Raw genomic sequence first — 21616 nt, forward strand, 5'->3', positions numbered from 1 at the left:
GGAGTGAATAAAGTTTGAAATGCTTCCAGGATGGTAGCTTTTGATAGGTAGAGCCACAAGTCCTACTTTTTACAAGAAAATTTGATTCATTGTTTAGTGCAGTTCCTACTTTCTTGGGTGGTGATGTGTGGAGAATATTGATCCGGACTTAAAATAGAACTTCTACTCAGGCTGACAGTTGAAGTAATAGATGTGGTGCAGTAGTCATGGAAGACACTGGAAGATATTGCTACTAAAGTAAAAAAAGGTATGATAAGCACAAAGAGAGAAAAGTCTTTTAAAAAAGGTGTGATAAGCACAAAGAGAGAAAAGTCTTTGTACATAGGGCTCTAGAATATTTAACATATTGCCTTCGCCCATCAGAAATACTGTGATGGAGAAATTCAAGAAATCCCTGTAAATCTATTTACAGAGCGTACCAGATCAGTCAGGCTGTTGTGGTTATGTGGGCTTGTGGGCAATGGTTTCAAACAACTTGGTCAACCAGTGACCAAACTCAGCAACTTAGGCCCTTTGCAAACTTTAGGGGTGGAAGACCTCCAAAGTCTGTGCTCGGTAGATGTTAGGAGTGCATCTCGGGCATCTCCTCTTAGGCAAAGCCTTAGGATATACCTCATGGATAGCAAATGCTTTCATGGACATATTAAGGGTCTCTTGGTAATTGATGTCCTGTAGTTCTAAATTGTTTTGATTATGAGGTGTGATATATTAGTCAACCTATTTTCACAGTGTCCAAATTATTTTCTGAAAAGCTGTTTTTTCACAGGTGGACCTAGAGATGGCAGATGTGGTGATGGGAGAAGTACAGCATCTGATAGAGAACCTCCTCGTTTATTCTTGGCCCATTCAGCTGCCCACTATTCATGCACCATTTCCCATCATGACATACACTGAGGCTATGACCATGTATGGAGTTGATAAACCTGACACAAGATTTGATTGGAAAGTAAGGGATTCTACTGTTATTATCATTTTCAAAGCTTGTTATATTTTTCTTTTTCAATTTGCTTCATTCACTTTAAATGTTTTTTTGACTATTTACCATAGTTATGAATGCATTCCATGATATTCACAGCATTACATAATGTTCCCAAATAGACATTGGTATCATCTCATTGATCGACTTAGTGTGTAAAGTGAAAATGTAAGAATCATTTTTATATTCTATAGATTTGGCAACTATGTTTCATTTAAACATACTGGACAAGAGTTGATAATGTGTGTGTGTGTGTGTGTGTGTGTGTGTGTGTGTGTGTGTGTGTGTGTGATGGCAGAAGGCTGTATGTACCTGATCCCCCCATTTAATTAGGAAAATTGAATTGGAAGGTACCCCTACTTAACTATGAGTATTTATGATGAAACTATGAGTATTTATGATGAATTTTGCTTGAGGCAGGGCTGTCATACAGTGCTCACCACATATCTTGCTTGTTTCTTATTGCTGTTGCCTCATGCTAACATACACTGTCAGTGATTGTCAGTCTTAGGTTGATCTGGTAATTTAAGGTAAGTTGTGTTTTGTTTATATGTTCTTTAGGAATATTGCTACTACAGTATTGATCATATTTTCATATTTTGGGTATGTAATACTGTATAGAGTAAAACATTTGCTGCCATTTTCAAATTGTTAGGCACCATTTTTTTTGTCTTTTCAGATCCACTCTACGACAGTTTCACTCCCCCTCTTTACCATCCTATTTACCACTCCATCTTTAACTTTCCACTCTACGACAGTTTCACTCCCCCTCTTTACCATCCTATTTACCACTCCATCTTTAACTTTCCATTTTCTAAGACCTTTAATCCTTTTATTTCTTCCCATGTTATGTCTCTCATCATTATCTGTAACCAGTTCCTTCACTCCTTAAGTGTCTGCAGATGCCTGCATATGTGGGTCCAGTAACATCTCCTGGCATATATTCACATTTTGAAAATTCAAGCCACAATTTCAAAGCTAAGATAAGAATGGAGAACTAGATGCATTTGGGTATTAAATCTTCAATAGTACAATCACTCTCACTTATCCTGCAGAGATGATGATGGGAATGAATTACACATCTTTGTATCTATGATGCTCCAGTGCAGCTTCTGCTGACATATAGGCAGTATCTTTGTAAATGTAAAAGATTGAATGAGAACAAATTGAATGAGGAAATGTGATTGAACAGACTATTATTAGGACGGTATGTCTTTTTTGCTGGTGTGGGGTTAGACATCACTTTGGTTTTAGTTTTGGTGTCAGTTTCATGTACTCTGGACATAGATTGAATATTACTTTCAGCCTTTCAAAAATTTTAATCTTGTAGAAGCCTGTGCATAAATTTTAAACCATGAGAATTAGTTTCAAAGGTTAAACTCTTACATGAATATGTATAGTATATATTTTCACTTAAAGGCAAGGGGGAACAAAGATGAGTTTTCAGATTACATAGGTATAAGTTTGTAGTATGGGAGAGTGGTGATTGAGAGAGTGAAGCAGCAATTTGGTTTTAGGAGTGGTAGAGGAGTGTGGATCAGGTACTTGCTTTAAAGAATGTTGGACAATTATTGAGAGCTATTACCAATACTAATTTCAGCCAAAACGTTCAGAAAGAGTTTGACCACATTTCATTATGGGAGCTAAAATGGAGAATAATATTAGACCTGCAAAATCCCAATTTTTCTGTTTCAACATATGAGAGAAACAAACCTAATTAATCTTTTCCTGCACTCTGATGTACTTTGTCATTCTCCCATCCACGTCACACTCACCAATGCTGGACTCGGCCTGAATTTTGACATTAATCGAGAATGAACTAGCATACTTAATCTAGGGTAGCTATTTCAAGAGCAGAATTCTTGAAACTGTATAGATTTAGAGATGCAAATACAACCAAATGCTCTAGTTGCATTAGAATATGCAACAAGCACAAGCTTATGTATTTCAGATCATTCAGAATAAAGCACCAAGATTGATTTTTAACATCAAACAGTAATTTTATTAGGACTGCACAATTACATGAGAGATCAAAACTCTAAATTCTAAACATCTTTTGATGATTTTTTTTGACAAACAATGGGAGTGTTTTAAGCTTCATAATGACTCTAGACTTCAATAATCTCATTTGGATAAACTACATTTATATCTTCAATAGACCTGCCACAAACTTCCTTGAGCTTATTATAGTAAACCAGGCAACTGCACTTATTGATAACTTATCAACACCAAATCCTTACAAAGTTAGTGTTGGCATACCCAGTTACTAGCGTCATATGTAGAAACAATCCACTCCATGCACATCCTCCTCCTTGCTTCTTAAAAGAAAAGAATGCACATCCACACATGCTAAACATGACCTGTCTTCATTTGTCTGATCTGGTTTTGTCAAACACAAACCCATTCAATGCATGTTGTGTCAAGTCCTGGCTCTTTCCCTTCCACTGTTCTCACTTCATGAAAACGAATTCATCCTCATTTTTTCTTCCCCCTTCTTCCTTCTTCTCTGAAGGGTCTTTCCTGTTACATTCATTCATTCAGCCTACCTCAGATGGGTTCTTCGATGACAAGGGAGGCCACAGAGTTAAGTGCTTTATGATACCTTGGCCTTACAAACTCAGATCTTGGCCATTTCAGAGTCATTCATTGTAATGTAGCTATATGCAGTATATTTTCTTTTCCTATTACTTTTTTATATAGAGACCAACATGGCATGGGCACAACATGCCCCAGTCATAGCCATCTTGGGTGAAAAGGAAATAGGATATAAGAAAATCAGTCTTCTCTCTGATAACCAGTATGGTTTCCATAAGGCAGGAAACACTGGTGATATTCTTTTCTAACCTACTAATATCTGGTCATCATCTCTGAAAGATTTTAGGGAGTCATGTGTAGTAGCATCGTGGTCTCATCTCTAAGCTCTCCTCTTTTGTCTTCCCTCCCTAACTTTGCTCCTTCATATCTCTCTTCCTCTCCAGCTGATCTAGCCTTGTGGTTGTTGATGGATCAGCCTTCCCCTTTTTCTCCATCAAAAGTGGTGTCCCTCAAGGTTCTGTCCTGTCCCCTACATTTTTTTCTCCTTTTTTCTCACTGATTTCCTCTCCTTCACAAATAATCCAATTCACTCATCTGCTGATGACTCAATGCTGCACTGCATTCATTCACATCCTTCAATTCTGCTCCTTCTTCTATCACTTGATCTGCATCTTGTCTTGACACAGCTTCTTCAGTAAACTCAGTTTTGGATAGGTTATCCCAGTGAGGTACACAAAATCTTGTTAAGTGTAATGCCTCCAAGACCCAGTTTCTTCCCATCTCTCTATCGGAAACTCCTCACAGCTCTCGTCTCTCCTATGATGGTTCTGTGATTCCACCTCTTAACTCAGTGAACATACTTGGTATTGCTGTAACGTTCAGTCTTTCTTGGAAACCCCACATTACAGGGATAGCTAAGTCTGCCTCTAAGAAACTGGGTGTTCCGTTTAGATGTTGAAATTTCTCTCTTGAACAGTTGCTCCGTATACTCAAGGGATTGATTCATCCTTGTATGGAGTACTGCTCTCACATTTGGGATGGTTCTAGCTCTGTATCCTTACTTGACAGAGTTGAGTTTAAAGTGGTCTGACTTATAAACTGTCCCAGGATAACTTTCAAACTTGACCCCCTTGCCCTATGCTGCAATATTGGTTCACTTTTTTATAGGTATTACTTTGGTTTTTGCTCCCGAGAGCTGGCTGCTTGTGTGCTCCTACCATTAGGTAGACCGCGCGATACTTGGCAAGCTGCTGTGTCACATGTTTATTGTGTGGTCATCAGCAACTCAAGGATGGACCATTTTGATACCTGCTTCTTTTCCTACACATTGAAGCTTTGGAACTCTCTACCTTCTCATTCTTTCCTAATAAGTATGGCCTGGCATATTTCAAAAGACAGGTCCTCCAAAATTTGTAAATACTTTACCTTGTCTTTTCTTTTCCCTTTTCACAATTCTTCCTATATTTCAATTAAGGCCCGGCTTTGATGTGGAATTTTGTCCATGACTGGAGCCTTAGGTTACAGGAGGAGTGAAAGACAAAAGAAGGAAGAGAATTCCATAGCTTCACTGTTCAGGGGAAAAAAAAAATGATATCATAATGGGAAGTCCTTGAATGGTTGGTCTCCAGTAACAACAAGGCACATGCTGTAGATCCATACTCTGGTGGCAGAGACACATGCAGGAAGCTCATGAGAGAAGTGGCTGAAATGATACCTGTAGAATCAGGAGAGGACAACAGCGTCACTTCAAACTGGAAAGAATGGCTGGAGAGAAGAGATGCCTGGAGAATTAATTAGATAAAAGGGTTTTGAATCGACTGGTCAATGGTTGATAAAGAGGTGGAGGAACAGCCACCCCAAATATGTGGGCTATACTCTGGACTAAGTTAACATAACCTATGTAGGTGTAAAATTGTTGCTGACAAGAGAAATTAAAATGGTTCCTCTACAGCAGTACCAGCTTTTTGGAAGTCAATTTTGTGATATTGATTTTTTTTTTAATTTCCAGGACAGTGTCAAAGATTTGGCTGATGTCAGTGTCAAATATTTGGTTGATGTCAGTGTAGAGATGTATTGTAATGTTTTGAAAATGAACACAGGAAAATGAGTGACATTAAGAAAGAGATATAAGTAAAGACTGCAGTGTAGCACAGTTCATTGTATCCAGATTACTATTTTCTCATTCAGAGATGCTGCACATGTCCTGATTAGGAAAGAGATTGGTCATTGTGAGAAAGAGCAGTAGAGTGAGGAGAAGAGGGAGAGTGATTTGAAATATTCTGAGTGGAATCAGTGTAAGAGTGAAGAGGTTAGAAGTTGAAGAGAGGTAATCTATGTGCAGAAGAGAGATGATAGGACATAATATGCTTAATTTTTTTGAGTGTCTACTAACAAATTGACAAAAGGAACATAATGTATTTTCTTTCGTTATTTCTGCATGTTTTCCCATCCAGTACAAAAACAGTTTTATTATATAGCATTTTTTTGTTCTTTTCCTAGGTTCTGAAGGTGAAAGTAAACTGTTTTGAAATGTTGGCAGACAAACAAGGAGAAATGTTTAAAAGAGGACATCTGATATGAAAAGAAATTTCTCACAGAAGTTAATTCTGATTAAAAATTTTGATTAGGGAAAGCATGATTTTGTATACAGAAAAATTGAATTACCTCCTGTGCATGTATATTTCAGCTTCAAGATGTTACTCACCTTCTCAGAGGCTGTGGAGCCACAGTACTGGAAAATGCTGCCTCTGAACATGGGAACACAGCTCATGCTTTTGTCATCCCAGGTGGACAGGTAAAGATATATGTTTGCTTATTCCTCATCCCCCAAGACCCACACTATCCCACAAACATGGACCTCCATGGTGAAGTGGATATCATTGCTGACCATGAGTCAGCAGGGTACTGCATGGTTTCTAATTCTGGGCATGACAACAGTTAACCCACACCCATTCCATCATCCCTCAGGGGCTGGTCATGAAGTAGGTACCTGGATTAGGCCTTGGTGTATATATATGTGTGTGTGTTTGTGTGTGTGTTTATACACAAATAGGAATAGATACAGCGGATCTGGCAGCGGATGGAACCATGGAAGTGGAAGTGAATCATAGGTTGGGGGAGGGGGTGAAAATTCTGGGAGCCTTGAAGAATGTGTGGAAGTTGAGAACATTATCTCGGAAAGCAAAAACGGGTATGTTTGAAGGAATAGTGGTTCCAACAATGTTGTATGGTTGCGAGGCGTGGGCTATGGATAGAGTTGTGCGCAGGAGGGTGGATGTGCTGGAAATGAGATGTTTGAGGACAATATGTGGTGTGAGGTGGTTTGATTGAGTAAGTAATGTAAGGGTAAGAGAGATGTGTGGAAATAAAAAGAGTGTGGTTGAGAGAACCGAAGAGGGTGTTTTGAAATGGTTTGGTCACATGGAGAGAATGAGTGAGGAAAGATTGACCAAGAGCATATATGTGTCAGAGGTGGAGGGAATGAGGAGAAGTGGGAGACCAAATTGGAGGTGGAAAGATGGAGTGAAAAAGATTTTGAGTGATCGAGGTCTGAACATGCAGGAGGGTGAAAGGTGTGCAAGGAATAGAGTGAATTGGAACGATGTGGTATACTGGGGTCGATGTTCTGTCAGTGGATTGAACCAGGGCATGTGAAGTGAACCAGGGCATGTGAAGCGTCTGGGGTAAACCATGGAAAGTTCTGTGGGGCCTGGATGTGGAAAGGGAGCTGTGGTTTTGGTGCATTATTACATGACAGCTAGAGACTGAGTGTGAACGAATGGGGCCTTTGTTGTCTTTTCCTAGCGCTACCTCGCACACATGAGGGGGAGGGGGTTGTTATTCCATGTGTGGCGGGGTGGCGATGGGAATAAATAAAGGCAGACATTATGAATTATGTACATATGTATATATGTATATGTCTGTGTGTATATATGTGTACATTGAGATGTATAGGTATGTATATTTGCGTGTGTGGACGTGTATATATATACATGTGTATGGGGGTGGGTTGGGCCATTCTTTCGTCTGTTTCCTTGCGCTACCTCGCTAATGCGGGAGACAGTGACAAAGCAAAATAAATAAATAAAAATAAATAGGAATAGATACATGGTACATATATATCAGATTAAGATAAAGGGCGGGGCAATGTATTTTTAGGACTTTAGTGTACCAACAATATGTTTCCAACATATTCTTAGGATTTTTGGTTATCAACAGAATGTTTCCAGCATATGCTTTGGATTTTAGTTTACCAACAACAAGTTTCCAACACATTCATAGGATTTTAGTTTACGAAGTGGGAAACTCCCCATAACACACAAATAGTGATAACAAGAATAGTGATCACACAAAGTGCCAAGGGAGTGGAAAAGGGCAAGTTCATACTTATCTCTAAGAAAGGTGACCAGGAAGACACTGAACTTCAGAATGGTCACACTGATGAGTTTGATCTGTATGTTTCTGAAAAAAATCAGAAAGCAAATTGATGACTTTCTGCAGAGGAGATATTATGTAGGCGAGAGACAGGACAATATTAGGGAAAAGAGGTCATATGATATGAATCTCTTATATTTCTACTAGAGAGTGAGCTTTGTCTTAGAAAAAAAGGGTAGACTGGGTGGATTATTTGTATCTGGATTTGACTCTGTACTACATGGGAGACTGATGTGATTCACTACCGCTTCCATGGTTCCATTCCCTGCTAAGTCTACTCCCAGATATCTAAAACACTTTCACTTCCTCCAGTTTTTCTCCATTCAAACATACATCTCAATTAACTTGTTCTTTAACCCTACTGAACCTAATAACCTTGCTCTTATTCACATTTACTCTCAACTTTCTCCTTTCACACACTTTTCAAAACTCAGTCACCAACTTGTGCAGTTTCTCAAATGAATCAGCCAATAGAGCTGTATCATCGGCAAACAACAACTGACTCGCTACCCAGGCCCTTTCATCCCCAACAAAGTGCATACTTGCCCCTCTCTCCAAAACTCTTTCATTTACCTCCCTAACCACCCCATCCTTAAACAAATTCAACAACTATTGGGACATCAAACACCCCTGCTGCAAACCGACATTCACTGGGAACCAGTCACTCTCCTCTCTTCCTGCTTGTACATATGTCTTAGATCCCTGGGAAAAACTTTTCACTGCAATGGGAATGGATGAAGGCAGCAGGTTTGAATATGTACATGTGTATATGTCTGTGTATGAATATATGTATGTATATATGTATGTATATGTGCGTGTGTATGTTGGTGGGTTGGGCCATTCCTTGTCTGTTTCCTTGCACTACCTCACTAACATGGGAGGTAGCGATTAAGTATAATAGATATATAGAATATATATGTGACTTTCTAATGTGGGAGGCAGCAATTAAGTATAATAGATATATAGAATATATGTGACTTTCTTTCAGACTGAGATTTCCAGGAAGCTTTCATCATCATGGGAAGATCTGGCAAGAAGGGAATACAACAATCCTGGTGTGTCATTGTTTTATGTTCAAGATGACCTCAAGCTGAAGGGGGCTCTTGCTAAAAAGATGAGCGCTGCAAGCCAGACGGATCTGATTAAAAATCTTGGGGCAGAAGCAGGAGATGTTTTAGTTTTGGCTGTGGGCCTTACACGTAATGTGGTAGGTTGTTGAAATTTCAGTATAGTTACATTTTAAATGTGAGGTATGAATGTGTATGTTTGGTGTACTCTCTACAAACATTTCTTTTTCTTCCTTAATTATGCTTGACTTGCCTGATCATCCATCCTGTCATTAACAAAAATAGGAAAGCTGAAAACTATGCAAAACTGATCTCTCAGAACAGTCTCCAATTGCCTGATAACCAGAAACATTCATTACCTATACATAGAAACAAAAATACTTACAGGAATACTTACAAAAATACTTACAAAGCAACAAAAATACGTATGGAAGAAGCTTACTTGTGTTCTTGGCAATCTTTACCCAAACTGCTTTACATCCATCTACCACCTTTCAAGTAGAAAAGAATGCTTACCATGGCTTCTTACCTCAGCAACCTGTAGTTACAGATCTTTCCTTCCCAACATACATGACACTGACTAAGAATATGCACAGACTTAACAATCACCATATTTGCAGTCATTCCAGTCCATCTTAAACTCCACCCCACCTGACGTACACCCATATGAAACTACGCTTCGCAGTCAAGTGCACATTATGCCATCTCATCGCATTCTTGAAACCACCAATCTCTCCAGAATTTTTATTTTATATGCAAGTACTTTTCCTGCCTTTGTGAGGAAGTGTCAGGAATAGACTGACAGTTATCTCATTTCCATATCTTCAGTCTCATGCTGTCATATATAATGCACTGAAACCAAATCCTACCAAACTCCATTAACGTAGGAGGGTGAAAGGCGGGCAAGGAATAGAGTGAATTGGATCGATGTGGTATACCGGGGTTGACGTGCTGTCAGTGGATTGAATCAGGGCATGTGAAACGTCTGGGGTAAACCATGGAAAGCTGTGTAGGTATGTATATTTGTGTGTGTGGACGTATGTATATACATGTGTATGGGGGTGGGTTGGGCCATTTCTTTCGTCTGTTTCCTTGCGCTACCTCGCAAACGCGAGAGACAGCGACATAGCAAAAAAGAAAATATATATATATATATATATATATATATATAGAGAGAGAGAGAGAGAGAGAGAGAGAGAGAGAGATGCTCTGTGGAAGGAATTAAGAATATATGGTGTGGGAGGCAAGTTGTTAGAATCAGTGAAAAGTTTTTATCAAGGATGTAAAGCATGTGTACGTGTAGGAAGAGAGGAAAGTGATTGGTTCTCAGTGAATGTAGGTTTGCGGCAGGGTTGTGTGATGTCTCCATGGTTGTTTAATTTGTTTATGGATGGGGTTGTTAGGGAGGTGAATGCAAGAGTTTTGGAAAGAGGGGCAAGTATGAAGTCTGTTGTGGATGAGAGAGCTTGGGAAGTGAGTCAGTTGTTGTTCGCTGATGGTACAGCGCTGGTGGCTGATTCATGTGAGAAACTGCAGAAGCTGGTGACTGAGTTTGGTAAAGTGTGTGAAAGAAGAAAGTTAAGAGTAAATGTGAATAAGAGCAAGGTTATTAGGTACAGTAGGGTTGAGGGTCAAGTCAGTTGGGAGGTAAGTTTGAATGGAGAAAAACTGGAAGTAAAGTGTTTTAGATATCTGGGAGTGGATCTGGCAGCGAATGGAACCATGGAAGCGGAAGTGAATCATAGGGTGGGGGAGGGGGCGAAAATCCTGGGAGCCTTGAAGAATGCGTGGAAGTTGAGAACATTATCTCGGAAAGCAAAAATGGGTATGTTTGAAGGAATAGTGGTTCCAACAATGTTGTATGGTTGCGAGGCGTGGGCTATGGATAGAGTTGTGCGCAGGAGGGTGGATGTGCTGGAAATGAGATGTTTGAGGACAATGTGTGGTGTGAGGTGTTTGATTGAGTAAGTAATGTAAGGGTAAGAGAGATGTGTGGAAATAAAAAGAGCATGGTTGAGAGAGCAGAAGAGGGTGTTTTGAAATGGTTTGGGCACATGGAGAGAATGAGTGAAGAAAGATTGACCAAGAGGATATATGTGTAGGAGGTGGAGGGAACGAGGAGAAGTGGGAGACCAAATTGGAGGTGGGAAGATGGAGTGAAAAAGATTTTGTGTGATTGGGGCCTGAACATGCAGGAGGGTGAAAGGCGGGCAAGGAATAGAGTGAATTGGATCGATGTGGTATACCGGGGTTGACGTGCTGTCAGTGGATTGAATCAGGGCATGTGAAGCGTCTGGGGTAAACCATGGAAAGTTGTGTGGGGCCTGGATGTGGAAAGGGAGCTGTGGTTTCGGGCATTATTGCATGACAGCTAGAGACTGAGTGTGAACGAATGGGGCCTTTGTTGTCTTTTCCTAGTGCTACCTCGCACACATGAGGGGGGGAGGGGGATGGTATTCCATGTGTGGCGAGGTGGCGATGGGAATGAATAAAGGGAGACAGTGTGAATTGTGTGCATGGGTATATATGTATGTGTCTGTGTGTGTATATATATGTGTACATTGAGATGTATAGGTATGTATATTTGCATGTGTGGACATGTATGCAAATACATTGTGTATGGGGGTGGGTTGGGCCATTTCTTTCGTCTGTTTCCCTGCGTTACCTCGCAAACGCGGGAGACAGCGACAAAGCAAAAAAAAAAAAAAAAATTATTATTATTATTATTTTGCTTTGTCGCTGTCTCCCACGTTTGCGAGGTAGCGCAAGGAAATATATATATTCATTGATTTATTTGGGGCCTGAACATGCAGGAAAGGCGTGCAAGGAATAGAGTGAATTGGAACGATGTGGTATAATGGGGTCAATTTGCTGTCAATGGATTGAACCAGGGCATGTGAAGCATCTGGGATAAACCATGGAAAGTTTTGTGGGGCCTGGATGTGGAAAGGGAGCTGTGGTTTCAGGGCATTATACATGACAGCTAGAGACTGAGTGTAAACGAATGTTGCCTTTGTTGTCTTTTCCTAGCGCCACCTCTCGTGCGTGCAGGGGGGAGAGGGTGTCATTTCATGAGTGGCGGGATGGTGACAGGAATGAAGAGAGAATGTTGGGGAGAAGAGAGTGGTGAGAGTAAGTGAACTTGGAAAGGAGACTTGTGTTAGGAAGTACCAGGAGAGATTGAATGTAGAATAGCAAAAGGTGAGAGCAAATGATGAGGGGAGTGGGTGAGGAATGGGATGTGTATTTAGGGAAGCAAAGACGGTATGTGCAAAACATGCATGCGGCATGAGAAGGATGGGAGGTGGGCAGGTAGAAAGGGTAGAGTGGTGAGATGAAGAAGTAAAGTTGTTAGTGGAAGAAAAAAGAGAGGTGTTTGGTTGATACTTGCAAGGAAGGAGTGCAAATGACTGGGAAATGTATAAAAGAAAGTGGCCGGAGGGCAAGAGAAAGATGCAAGGGCAAATGAGAGTTGAGGTGAGAGAGTATCATTAAATTTTAAGGAGAATAAAAAGATGTTTTAGAAGGAGGTAAATGACGTGCGTGAGACAAGAGAACAAATGGGAACATCAGTGAAGGGGCCAAGTGGTGAAGTAATAGCAGTTAGTGATGAAGTGAGAAGGAGATGGAGTGAGTATTTTGAAGGTTTGTTGAATGTGTCTGATGATAGAGTGGGAGATATAGGGTGTTTTGGTTGAGGTGGAGTGTGAAGTGAGAGGGTCAGGGAGAATGGTTTGGTTAAGAGAGAAGCGGTGGTGAAACCTTTACAGAAGATGAAATCTGGCAAGGTGGCAGGTTTGGATGGTGTTGCAGTGAAATTTATTAAAAAGGGGGTGACTGTGTTGTTGATTGGTTGGTTAGGATATTCATTATATGAATGGACCATGGTGAAGTGCTTGAGGATTGGCAGAACGTATGCATAGTGCATTGTTCAAACTACAGAGGCATAGATTTGTTGACTATTCCTGGAAAATTATATGGGAGGGTATTGATTGAGAGGATGAAGGCATGTACAGAGCATCAGATTGGGAAAGGAGTGTGGTTTCAGAAGTGGTAGAGGATGTGTGGATCAGGTGTTTGCTTTGGAGAATGTGTGTATGAGAAATACTTAGAAAAACAGATGGATTTGTATGTAGCATTTATGGATCTGGAGAAAGCATATGATAGGGTTGATAGAGATGCTTTGTGGAAGGTCTTAAGAGTATATGGTGTTGGAGGTAAGTTGCTAGAAGCAGTGAAAAGTCTTTACCAATGATGTAAGAGATTTTTATGAGTAGGAAGAGGGGAGAGTGATTGGTTCCCAGTGAATGTTGGTGTGCGGCAGGGGTGTGTGATGTCTCCACGGTTGTTTATTTTGTTTATGGATGGGGTGGTTAGGGAGGTAAATGCAAGTTTTGGAGAGCGGGGTGAGTATACAGTCTGCTGGGGATGAGAGGGCCCGGGAAATGAGTCATTTATTTGCTGATATTACAGCTCTAGTGGTTGATTTGAGTGAGAAACTGAAGAAGCTGGTGACTGAGTTTGGAAAAGTGTGTGAAAGGAGAAAATTGAGAGTAAATGTGAATAAGAGCAAGGTTATTATTTTTACTAGGATTGAGGGACAAGTTAATTGGGATGTAAGTGTGAATGGAGAAAAATTGGAGGAAGTGAAGTGTTTTAGATATCTGGGAGTGGACTTACCAGTGAATGGAACCATGGAAGTGGATGTGAATCACATGATGAGGGAGGGGGCGAAGTTCTGGGAGCTATGAAGAATGTGTGGAAGTATAGAATGTTACCTTGGAGAGCAAAATTGGGTATATTTGAAGGAAGAGTAGTTCCTGCAATGTTATATGGTTGCGAGGCGTGGGCTATAGATAGGGTTGTACGGAGGAGGGTGGATGTCTTGGAAATGAAGTGTTTTGAGGACAATATGTGGTGTGAGGTGGTTTGACCAAGTATGTAATGAAAGGGTAAGAGAGATGTGTGGAAATAAAAAGAATATGGTTAAGAGAGCAGAAGAGAGTGTGTTGAAATGGTTTGGGCATATGGAGAGAATGAGTGAGGAACGATTGACAAAGAGGATGAATATGTTAGACATGGAGGGAACAAGGAGAAGCGGGAGACGAAATTAGAGGTGGAATGATGGAGTGACAAAGATTTTGAGTGATTGGGGCCTGAACATACAGGAGGGTGAGTTATGCAAGGAATAGAGTAAATTGGAATGATGTGGTATACCGGAGTTGATGTGCTGTCAATGGACTGAACCAGGGCGTGAAGCATCTGGGGTAAACTATGGAAGGTTTGTGGGGCCTGGATTTGGATAGGGAGCATTACACATGACAGCTAGAGACTGAGTGTGAATGAATGTGGCCTTTTTTGTCTGTTTTCCTGGCGCTACCTCGATGAAGTGGGGGATAGTGATGCTGTTTCCTGTGGAGCAGGGTAGTGCCAGAAATGGATGAAGGCATGCAAGTATGAATATGTACATGTGTATATATGTATGTCTGTGTATGTATATGTTGATATGTATATGTATGTATATTTGTGTGTAGCATTTATGGATCTGGAGAAGGCATATGATAGAGTTGATAGAGATGCTCTGTGGAAGGTATTAAGAATATATGGTGTGGGAAGCAAGTTGTTAGAAGCAGTGAAAAGTTTTTATCGAGGATGTAAGGCATGTGTACGTGTAGGAAGAGAGGAAAGTGATTGGTTCTCAGTGAATGTAGGTTTGCGGCAGGGGTGTGTGATGTCTCCATGGTTGTTTAATTTGTTTATGGATGGGGTTGTTAGGGAGGTGAATGCAAGAGTTTTGGAAAGAGGGGCAAGTATGAAGTCTGTTGTGGATGAGAGAGCTTGGGAAGTGAGTCAGTTGTTGTTTGCTGATGATACAGCGCTGGTGGCTGATTCATGTGAGAAACTGCAGAAGCTGGTGACTGAGTTTGGTAAAGTGTGTGAAAGAAGAAAGTTAAGAGTAAATGTGAATAAGAGCAAGGTTATTAGGTACAGTAGGGTTGAGGGTCAAGTCAATTGGGAGGTAAGTTTGAATGGAGAAAAACTGGAGGAAGTAAAGTGTTTTAGATATCTGGGAGTGGATCTGGCAGCGGATGGAACCATGGAAGCGGAAGTGGATCATAGGGTGGGGGAGGGGGCGAAAATCCTGGGAGCCTTGAAGAATGTGTGGAAGTCGAGAACATTATCTCGGAAAGCAAAAATGGGTATGTTTGAAGGAATAGTGGTTCCAACAATGTTGTATGGTTGCAAGGCGTGGGCTATGGATAGAGTTGTGCGCAGGAGGGTGGATGTGCTGGAAATGAGATGTTTGAGGACAATGTGTGGTGTGAGGTGGTTTGATCGAGTAAGTAACGTAAGGGTAAGAGAGATGTGTGGAAATAAAAAGAGTGTGGTTGAGAGAGCAGAAGAGGGTGTTTTGAAATGGTTTGGGCACATGGAGAGAATGAGTGAGGAAAGATTGACCAAGAGGATATATGTGTAGGAGGTGGAGGGAACGAGGAGAAGTGGGAGACCAAATTGGAGGTGGAAAGATGGAGTGAGAAAGATTTTGTGTGATCGGGGCCTGAACATGCAGGAGGGTGAAAGGAGGGCAAGGAATAGAGTGAATTGGATCGATGTGGTATACCGGGGTTGACGTGCTGTCAGTGGATTGAATCAGGGCACGTGAAGCGTCTGGGGTAAACCATGGAAAGCTGTGTAGGTATGTATATTTGCGTGTGTGGACGTGTATGTGTATACATGTGTATGGGGGTGGGTTGGGCCATTTCTTTCGTCTGTTTCCTTGCACTACCTCGCAAACGCGGGAGACAGCGACAAAGCAAAAAAAAAAAAAAAAAAAAAATTGTGTGTATGGGCATTTATGTATATATATTTTCTTTCTTTCAAACTATTCACCATTTCCCGCGTTAGCAAGGTAGCGTTAAGAACAGAGGACTGGGCCTCTGAGGGAATATCCTCACCTTGCCCCCTTCTCTGTTTCTTCTTTTGGAAAATTAAAAAAAAAAACAAGAGGGGAGGATTTCAGCCCCCCGCTCCCTCCCCTTTTAGTCGCCTTCTACGACCCGCAAGGAATACGTGGGAAGTATTCTTTCTCCCCTATCCCCAGGGATAATATATATATATGTGTATATGAGTGGATGGGCTATTCTTCATCTGTTTCCTAGCGCTACCTCACCTGAGTCTGAGCCAGGTATCCATTTTATTGACTAGCCCCTAAGGGTGGATGAACAGCTGGGTTGACTGTGGACCAACTGCTGCAGCTAGGATTCGAATCTCTGGGCTTGACCTTGGGCGGCCCATGAATGCATCAGTCAGGAATGCTACCCTCTATACCATGAGAGTCAATAAATTGTGTTCATGATCATTCTTTTAATTTTAAATTCCCATGAGTTCCTGTTTCACATCTCATATGAGACCTCTCATGATCTATAAAAAAAGTTTTATATTTTTTTACTTCCACCTTTAATTGTGTTAATATCTGAACCTTTTTTCATGACTATTTCATCCAGCATCTCTAGATTTTTGTTTTCATGTAATGCATGTGTTATCCCTTCCTTTTCATGAATCTTGTCACAGTTGCCTTGTCTAAATATTCTCCCCTATCTAAACCCATTGGGACGAACAACAAAATGAAAAGAACATGTGTGGATGTTTTTGTGATTTTGTTTATTTTCTTTTTGTAATTACCTGGTTGTATAGTATTGGGAATATGTTTGTTTACGGACTTAAATGCAGATATTTTAATCGTGTTGACAGATGTTTGAGAGCAAAAGTATATTTGGCAGTCTTTTTAATCTCATGTTACCAAGTTTTGATTGCAAAAATTACCAAGTTAGGCATTTTAATCTTTGGAAGAATACTTTCTTAGAAGTTCAAAAGATGAATACCTGCAACATTCCTCTGACTATATAAAGTACTCATAACCATTGGCATGTGACAATTTGTTCAACAAAATTTTTTATGTGGTCTTACAGCTTGGATTACTGGGTAAATTACGATTATTAGCAGCCAAAACGTTAGAGGAAGCAGGTTTTAGTGTGAGAAGCCCAGAATCTTTCAATTTTGTGTGGGTGGTAGACTTCCCTCTGTTTGAGCAAGATGATGAAACGGGGAGAATAGTATCAGTTCATCACCCTTTTACTCTACCCAAGGAGGAAGATACCCATTACCTTTATACTGATCCACTTAAGGTTTGTTATTAGATGTTATTTTTGATAATGTTTATGGAATCTTTCATGTGTCCTTGGCATTTTCTTCTTCATACTAAAGATTTGATGTAAGATTGTTTTGAGTTGACAATATGATCTGCTCACATGTAGCCATGGTCTTTTGAATATTTCAGCTTTTTTGTCATTGCAGTCTTCCAATGAGGATGGCTTGGTATTGTGGCAATACTTGAATTAAGAATAATTTCTTTTGTGATACTTAAAGCTATTTTTATGAATTACTTCTGTTAATTCGTTGTTGTTTTTAGATATACTGAATTAGAATTATATTTTAGGTGAAGTCCCAGCATTACGATTTGGTTCTAAATGGTTGTGAGGTTGGTGGTGGATCCATACGAATCCATGACTCGAGAATGCAGCAGTACATCCTCCAAAATATATTAGGGATAGATGCAACAACTCTTGGTTTCCTCACTAAAGCCTTAGAGTCCGGATCTCCACCTCATGGAGGCATTGCGCTCGGTAAGTTCATATATAGTTACTGTATATGAGTTAGCCATCTTTCTCCCCATCCATTTGTGCCACTTTTATACGAAGGAATACAAGGGAATTCAAACAGGCAGTTTGCAATATTGGAAGATATCAAAAACTCACAGAATAGTGTAGGAAAAATTGTGGGTAAAAGTTAGAAGGCATACAGATAATTCAAAGATAATAACCTGCAAATTGTCATTGTGACTGTGGAGACGCATATACAACAAAGCCTTGATTTAACAGACTAATAGGGGGAAGGGATGTCCATTAATGCGCAAAGTTCATTAAATCGAATATAACCTATGGGCCATTTTTTAATACAATATATGACATACAATATTACAATATGCAGTTCACATGCTTTCTTTTAACTCCTCTATCACTTGATGCCATTTTGAATTGTAAAGATTGCTAAATTATTTTATGAATAAAGTCACAATTCTCTATATACAACCTGACCACATGATAGCTTGAGGCAGAGTGAAACCAAAACAAAGCGTGTATACCTCGTGTTACCAAAATCAAGTGCAATAAGAAATGCACATGGTTATTATGAAATAATGTATTATTATTTACCCAGTCTGTTAAATCTGAAATCCATTGTATAGAGTTTCGTTAAATCAAGGTTTTACTGCAATGAAAGTTTTGGACTTGAAGCTGAGTAGTGATCAAGTTTATTCTTAAACATATCTAAGTATTGCTTTCAACCAATCTGATTTGGAAATCGTTTCATATGTTAACAATCCTGGTGAAGAAAAAGCGCTTCACCTCATTTAAGGTAAAGTGTGCTCACAAGTTTGAATCCGTTTCTACAAGTAAAATCAGATGGATCAAGCCTTGAATAACTTGATAGGTCAAGATTATCAGAGCCTTTGATCATTTTGAGTACTGTACTTGTATTAGATCACCTTTTAACCTCTTTTCTAAACCAAATAGATTCATGTCATTTGATCTGATCTGAAGGATTTGTTTCTCAGTCCAGGAATCATCTTGGTAGCTTGATGCTGTACTCTCCATTCTATCTGTGTCTCTTTTTGGGTAGAATTACCAAAACTGAACACAATATTCAAGATGTGAATCAACCAGTGAATTGCAAAGAGTAAAAACGATTTCCCTGGATTTAGATTTGAAGGCTGTACCTATGAATCCAAGAATTCTTTATGCTTCTTTCATCACTTTTATGCACTGCTTACTTGGTTTTAGGTCACCAGAGATTATTAGGCCCAGGTTTTTTTCCTCTTTTACCTTTTGCAGTTCAACAGGATTCATTCACAGTATTGATTTCCTTTTTGTTTCTATTCCTAATATGTAAAACTTTGCACTTATTGATATTAAAGTTCATTTACCACTTATGAGCCAAGTTCACCAATTTGTTTATATCAGTTTGCAGCAGTAGATGTTCAGTGTCATTTGTAGATATATTTCTCAGCTTTGTATCATCAGCGAATTTTAGTATTTTGCAATGCATTCCATTGTAAGTATCATTGATATATATGAGAAAGAGAACCTGTCCCAAGACAGGTGGAACTCTACTTGTTATGTCTGACCATTCTGAGGCTTGAACATTAATCACTATTCTTTGTTTAAGGCCAGTCAGTCAGTAACCTACCCCCTGAAGTACACCTTGTCAGTGCCATGTGACTTAATTTTTGCTAGTAACCTTTTATGCAGAAACTTGTTGAAAGCTTTTTGAAAATCTAGGCAGATAACATCATCTGCTTCACTTTCATCATACATGTTGATTATACCATTAATCAAGCAGATTTGTTAGACATGAGCAATTTTATCAAAAACCATGCAGAGAATCGTTTATTTAATGATAGCACTCTAAATGGTTCACAATGCTGTTTCAAATGATGGTATCCATAAGTTTTCCAGCTACAGAAGTTAAGCTTATCGAACAATTATTTCTGGCAAAGTTTCATTCATCTGGGACTTTTCCTGTGGCAAGTGCTTAACTGTTTCATTTTTCACCTCTTTCATTGTTCTCAGATAAACTTATCACATCCTGCTTTTTTATTTATTTTCGTTTTGTTTATTGCTGAAAGTATATATTTGGCTTCTGTGTCAGTTTGTTGAAGAACTTTTCAGTGAACTGGGTTAGGGACATAGGTTGTGTCTTCGATCATAAATACAGATGCAAAAAAGTCATTCAAGATTTTTGCCATTGCTTTATTGTCTTGAACCAAGTCAGTTTTCCATGATTAGTGGACCTCTTGACTGGGTGATGACTCTCTTGCTTCTAACATAACAGTAAAATGCCTCAGGGTTTCATTTGCTGATTTCAGCTATATATGCATCATAATGATGTTTACTTCATCATACAACTCTTACTTTCTCATCACAGCTTTACAATCATGTTGGTTATTGACTTTTCTGAGTCTCTCATGAGCTATTGCCTTAGAAAACAAGCATTTTTTTTCATTTCACTGTTGCACCACTTTGCTTTCATTTTAGAAATAGACCATCTCTTATGCATTGGTACATATGTACCATCTGCTGCTTTGAAGGTTTTCCTGAAGCTTTTCCAAACTCTGTTCATGTTATTTCATTGACAATATCATCCCAGGTTTGCCTGTCATGAGCAGTGCAAAGATCATTGAACTTTGCATGATAAAAAAATGGATATTTTTATACAACTGTCTTGTTAACCATCATTATAAGCAGTGTTGAAAGCAACTTCAAAAGTGATTTGTTGGTGATCACTTGTATCAAACTTTTTTCAAATTTCAACATTATTAATGAGATCCTCATTTGTAGTTAGAACTAAATCAAGTGTATTCTCACCACAATTAGGTTTCTCGACTAATTGGTTAAGTTCACTATCATGCCGATTTAGTAAGTGTCGATGCCCAGAGCTATTGGGAAGGGGTTTTCCACATTTAGATACTGGTATTTGAAAATCTCCTATGATAGAATCTTGTGTATTACAAATTTCTGCTAATTGATCATAAAATCTTTCATCTACCTCTGGTGTCTCTGCATGGTGGCCTATAAACTTGTCCAACTGTTATTTTCTTATATAGTTTATCATTAATTTCTACAAAAATGAAATCGTTATTCTTAATGGCTACAACACATTTTACTATGGGATTTAAAAGAGCTGTAACAAAGAGCAGGACACCACTGCTTACCTTGTTTCCTCTATCCCTATTAAAGAGTTTACAGTGGAATTGAGTATTTGGCTACTGATATCTAATCAAATTTTGGAAATGGCAGTAACATCATAATTTTCATCTAATGCTGTTGTCGCTAACTCTGAAACTTTATTTTGTATATTCCAACCATTAATGTGAAATATTTTTGGATGAAACAGACCTATTTGGAAAGGTACTTACAAAGGGGGATAGATCTGCTCCACACAGGCTGTTTGTGGACCAAAATGCATTTATAGACTCAGAAAGGGGCCTACTTCTTGTAGGTTTATGTAAACCTTAGATTAACATACTCTTTTCTTATTTCTATTATTATTATATTTTACTTGATCGCAGTTTCCCGCATCAGTGAGGCAGCGCCAGGAAACAGACGAAGAATGGCCCATCCACTCATATACACATATATATACATAAATGCCCATATAATACATATCTTTTCTTTTCTTTTATACTATTCGCCATTTCCCGCATTAGCGAGGTAGCGTCAAGAACAGAGGACTGGGCCTTTGAGAGAATATCCTCACGTGGCCCCTTCTCTGTTCCTTCTTTTGGAAAATTAAAAAAAAATGAGAGGGGAGGATTTCCAGCCCCCCGCTCCCTTCCCTTTTAGTCGCCTTCTACGAGACGCAAGGAATACGTGGGAAGTATTCTTTCTCCCCTATCCCCAGGATAAATAATACATATACATAACATATTATTTATTTTTTTTTATTATACTTTGTCGCTGTCTCCCACGTTAACAAGGTAGTGCAA

The 21616-nt window shown here is 39.4% G+C and overlaps 1 protein-coding gene across 2 annotated transcripts in view; it reads left to right on the forward strand.

Annotated features, from left to right (window-relative positions):
* Positions 1 to 21616, forward strand: part of AspRS-m (aspartyl-tRNA synthetase, mitochondrial) — a 66160-nt gene that overhangs the window by 24994 nt on the left and 19550 nt on the right. For both annotated transcript variants that reach the window (XM_071675036.1, XM_071675035.1), the window contains exons 8-12: positions 767 to 946; positions 6198 to 6305; positions 8934 to 9152; positions 16983 to 17198; positions 17510 to 17696. In XM_071675036.1, the coding sequence (XP_071531137.1) occupies positions 767 to 946; positions 6198 to 6305; positions 8934 to 9152; positions 16983 to 17198; positions 17510 to 17696 (910 nt within the window). The remainder of the gene's footprint in view (positions 1 to 766; positions 947 to 6197; positions 6306 to 8933; positions 9153 to 16982; positions 17199 to 17509; positions 17697 to 21616) is intronic.

Source organism: Panulirus ornatus, chromosome 20 (assembly GCF_036320965.1).
Source record: "Panulirus ornatus isolate Po-2019 chromosome 20, ASM3632096v1, whole genome shotgun sequence".
In the NCBI taxonomy this organism is placed as follows: domain Eukaryota; kingdom Metazoa; phylum Arthropoda; class Malacostraca; order Decapoda; family Palinuridae; genus Panulirus; species Panulirus ornatus.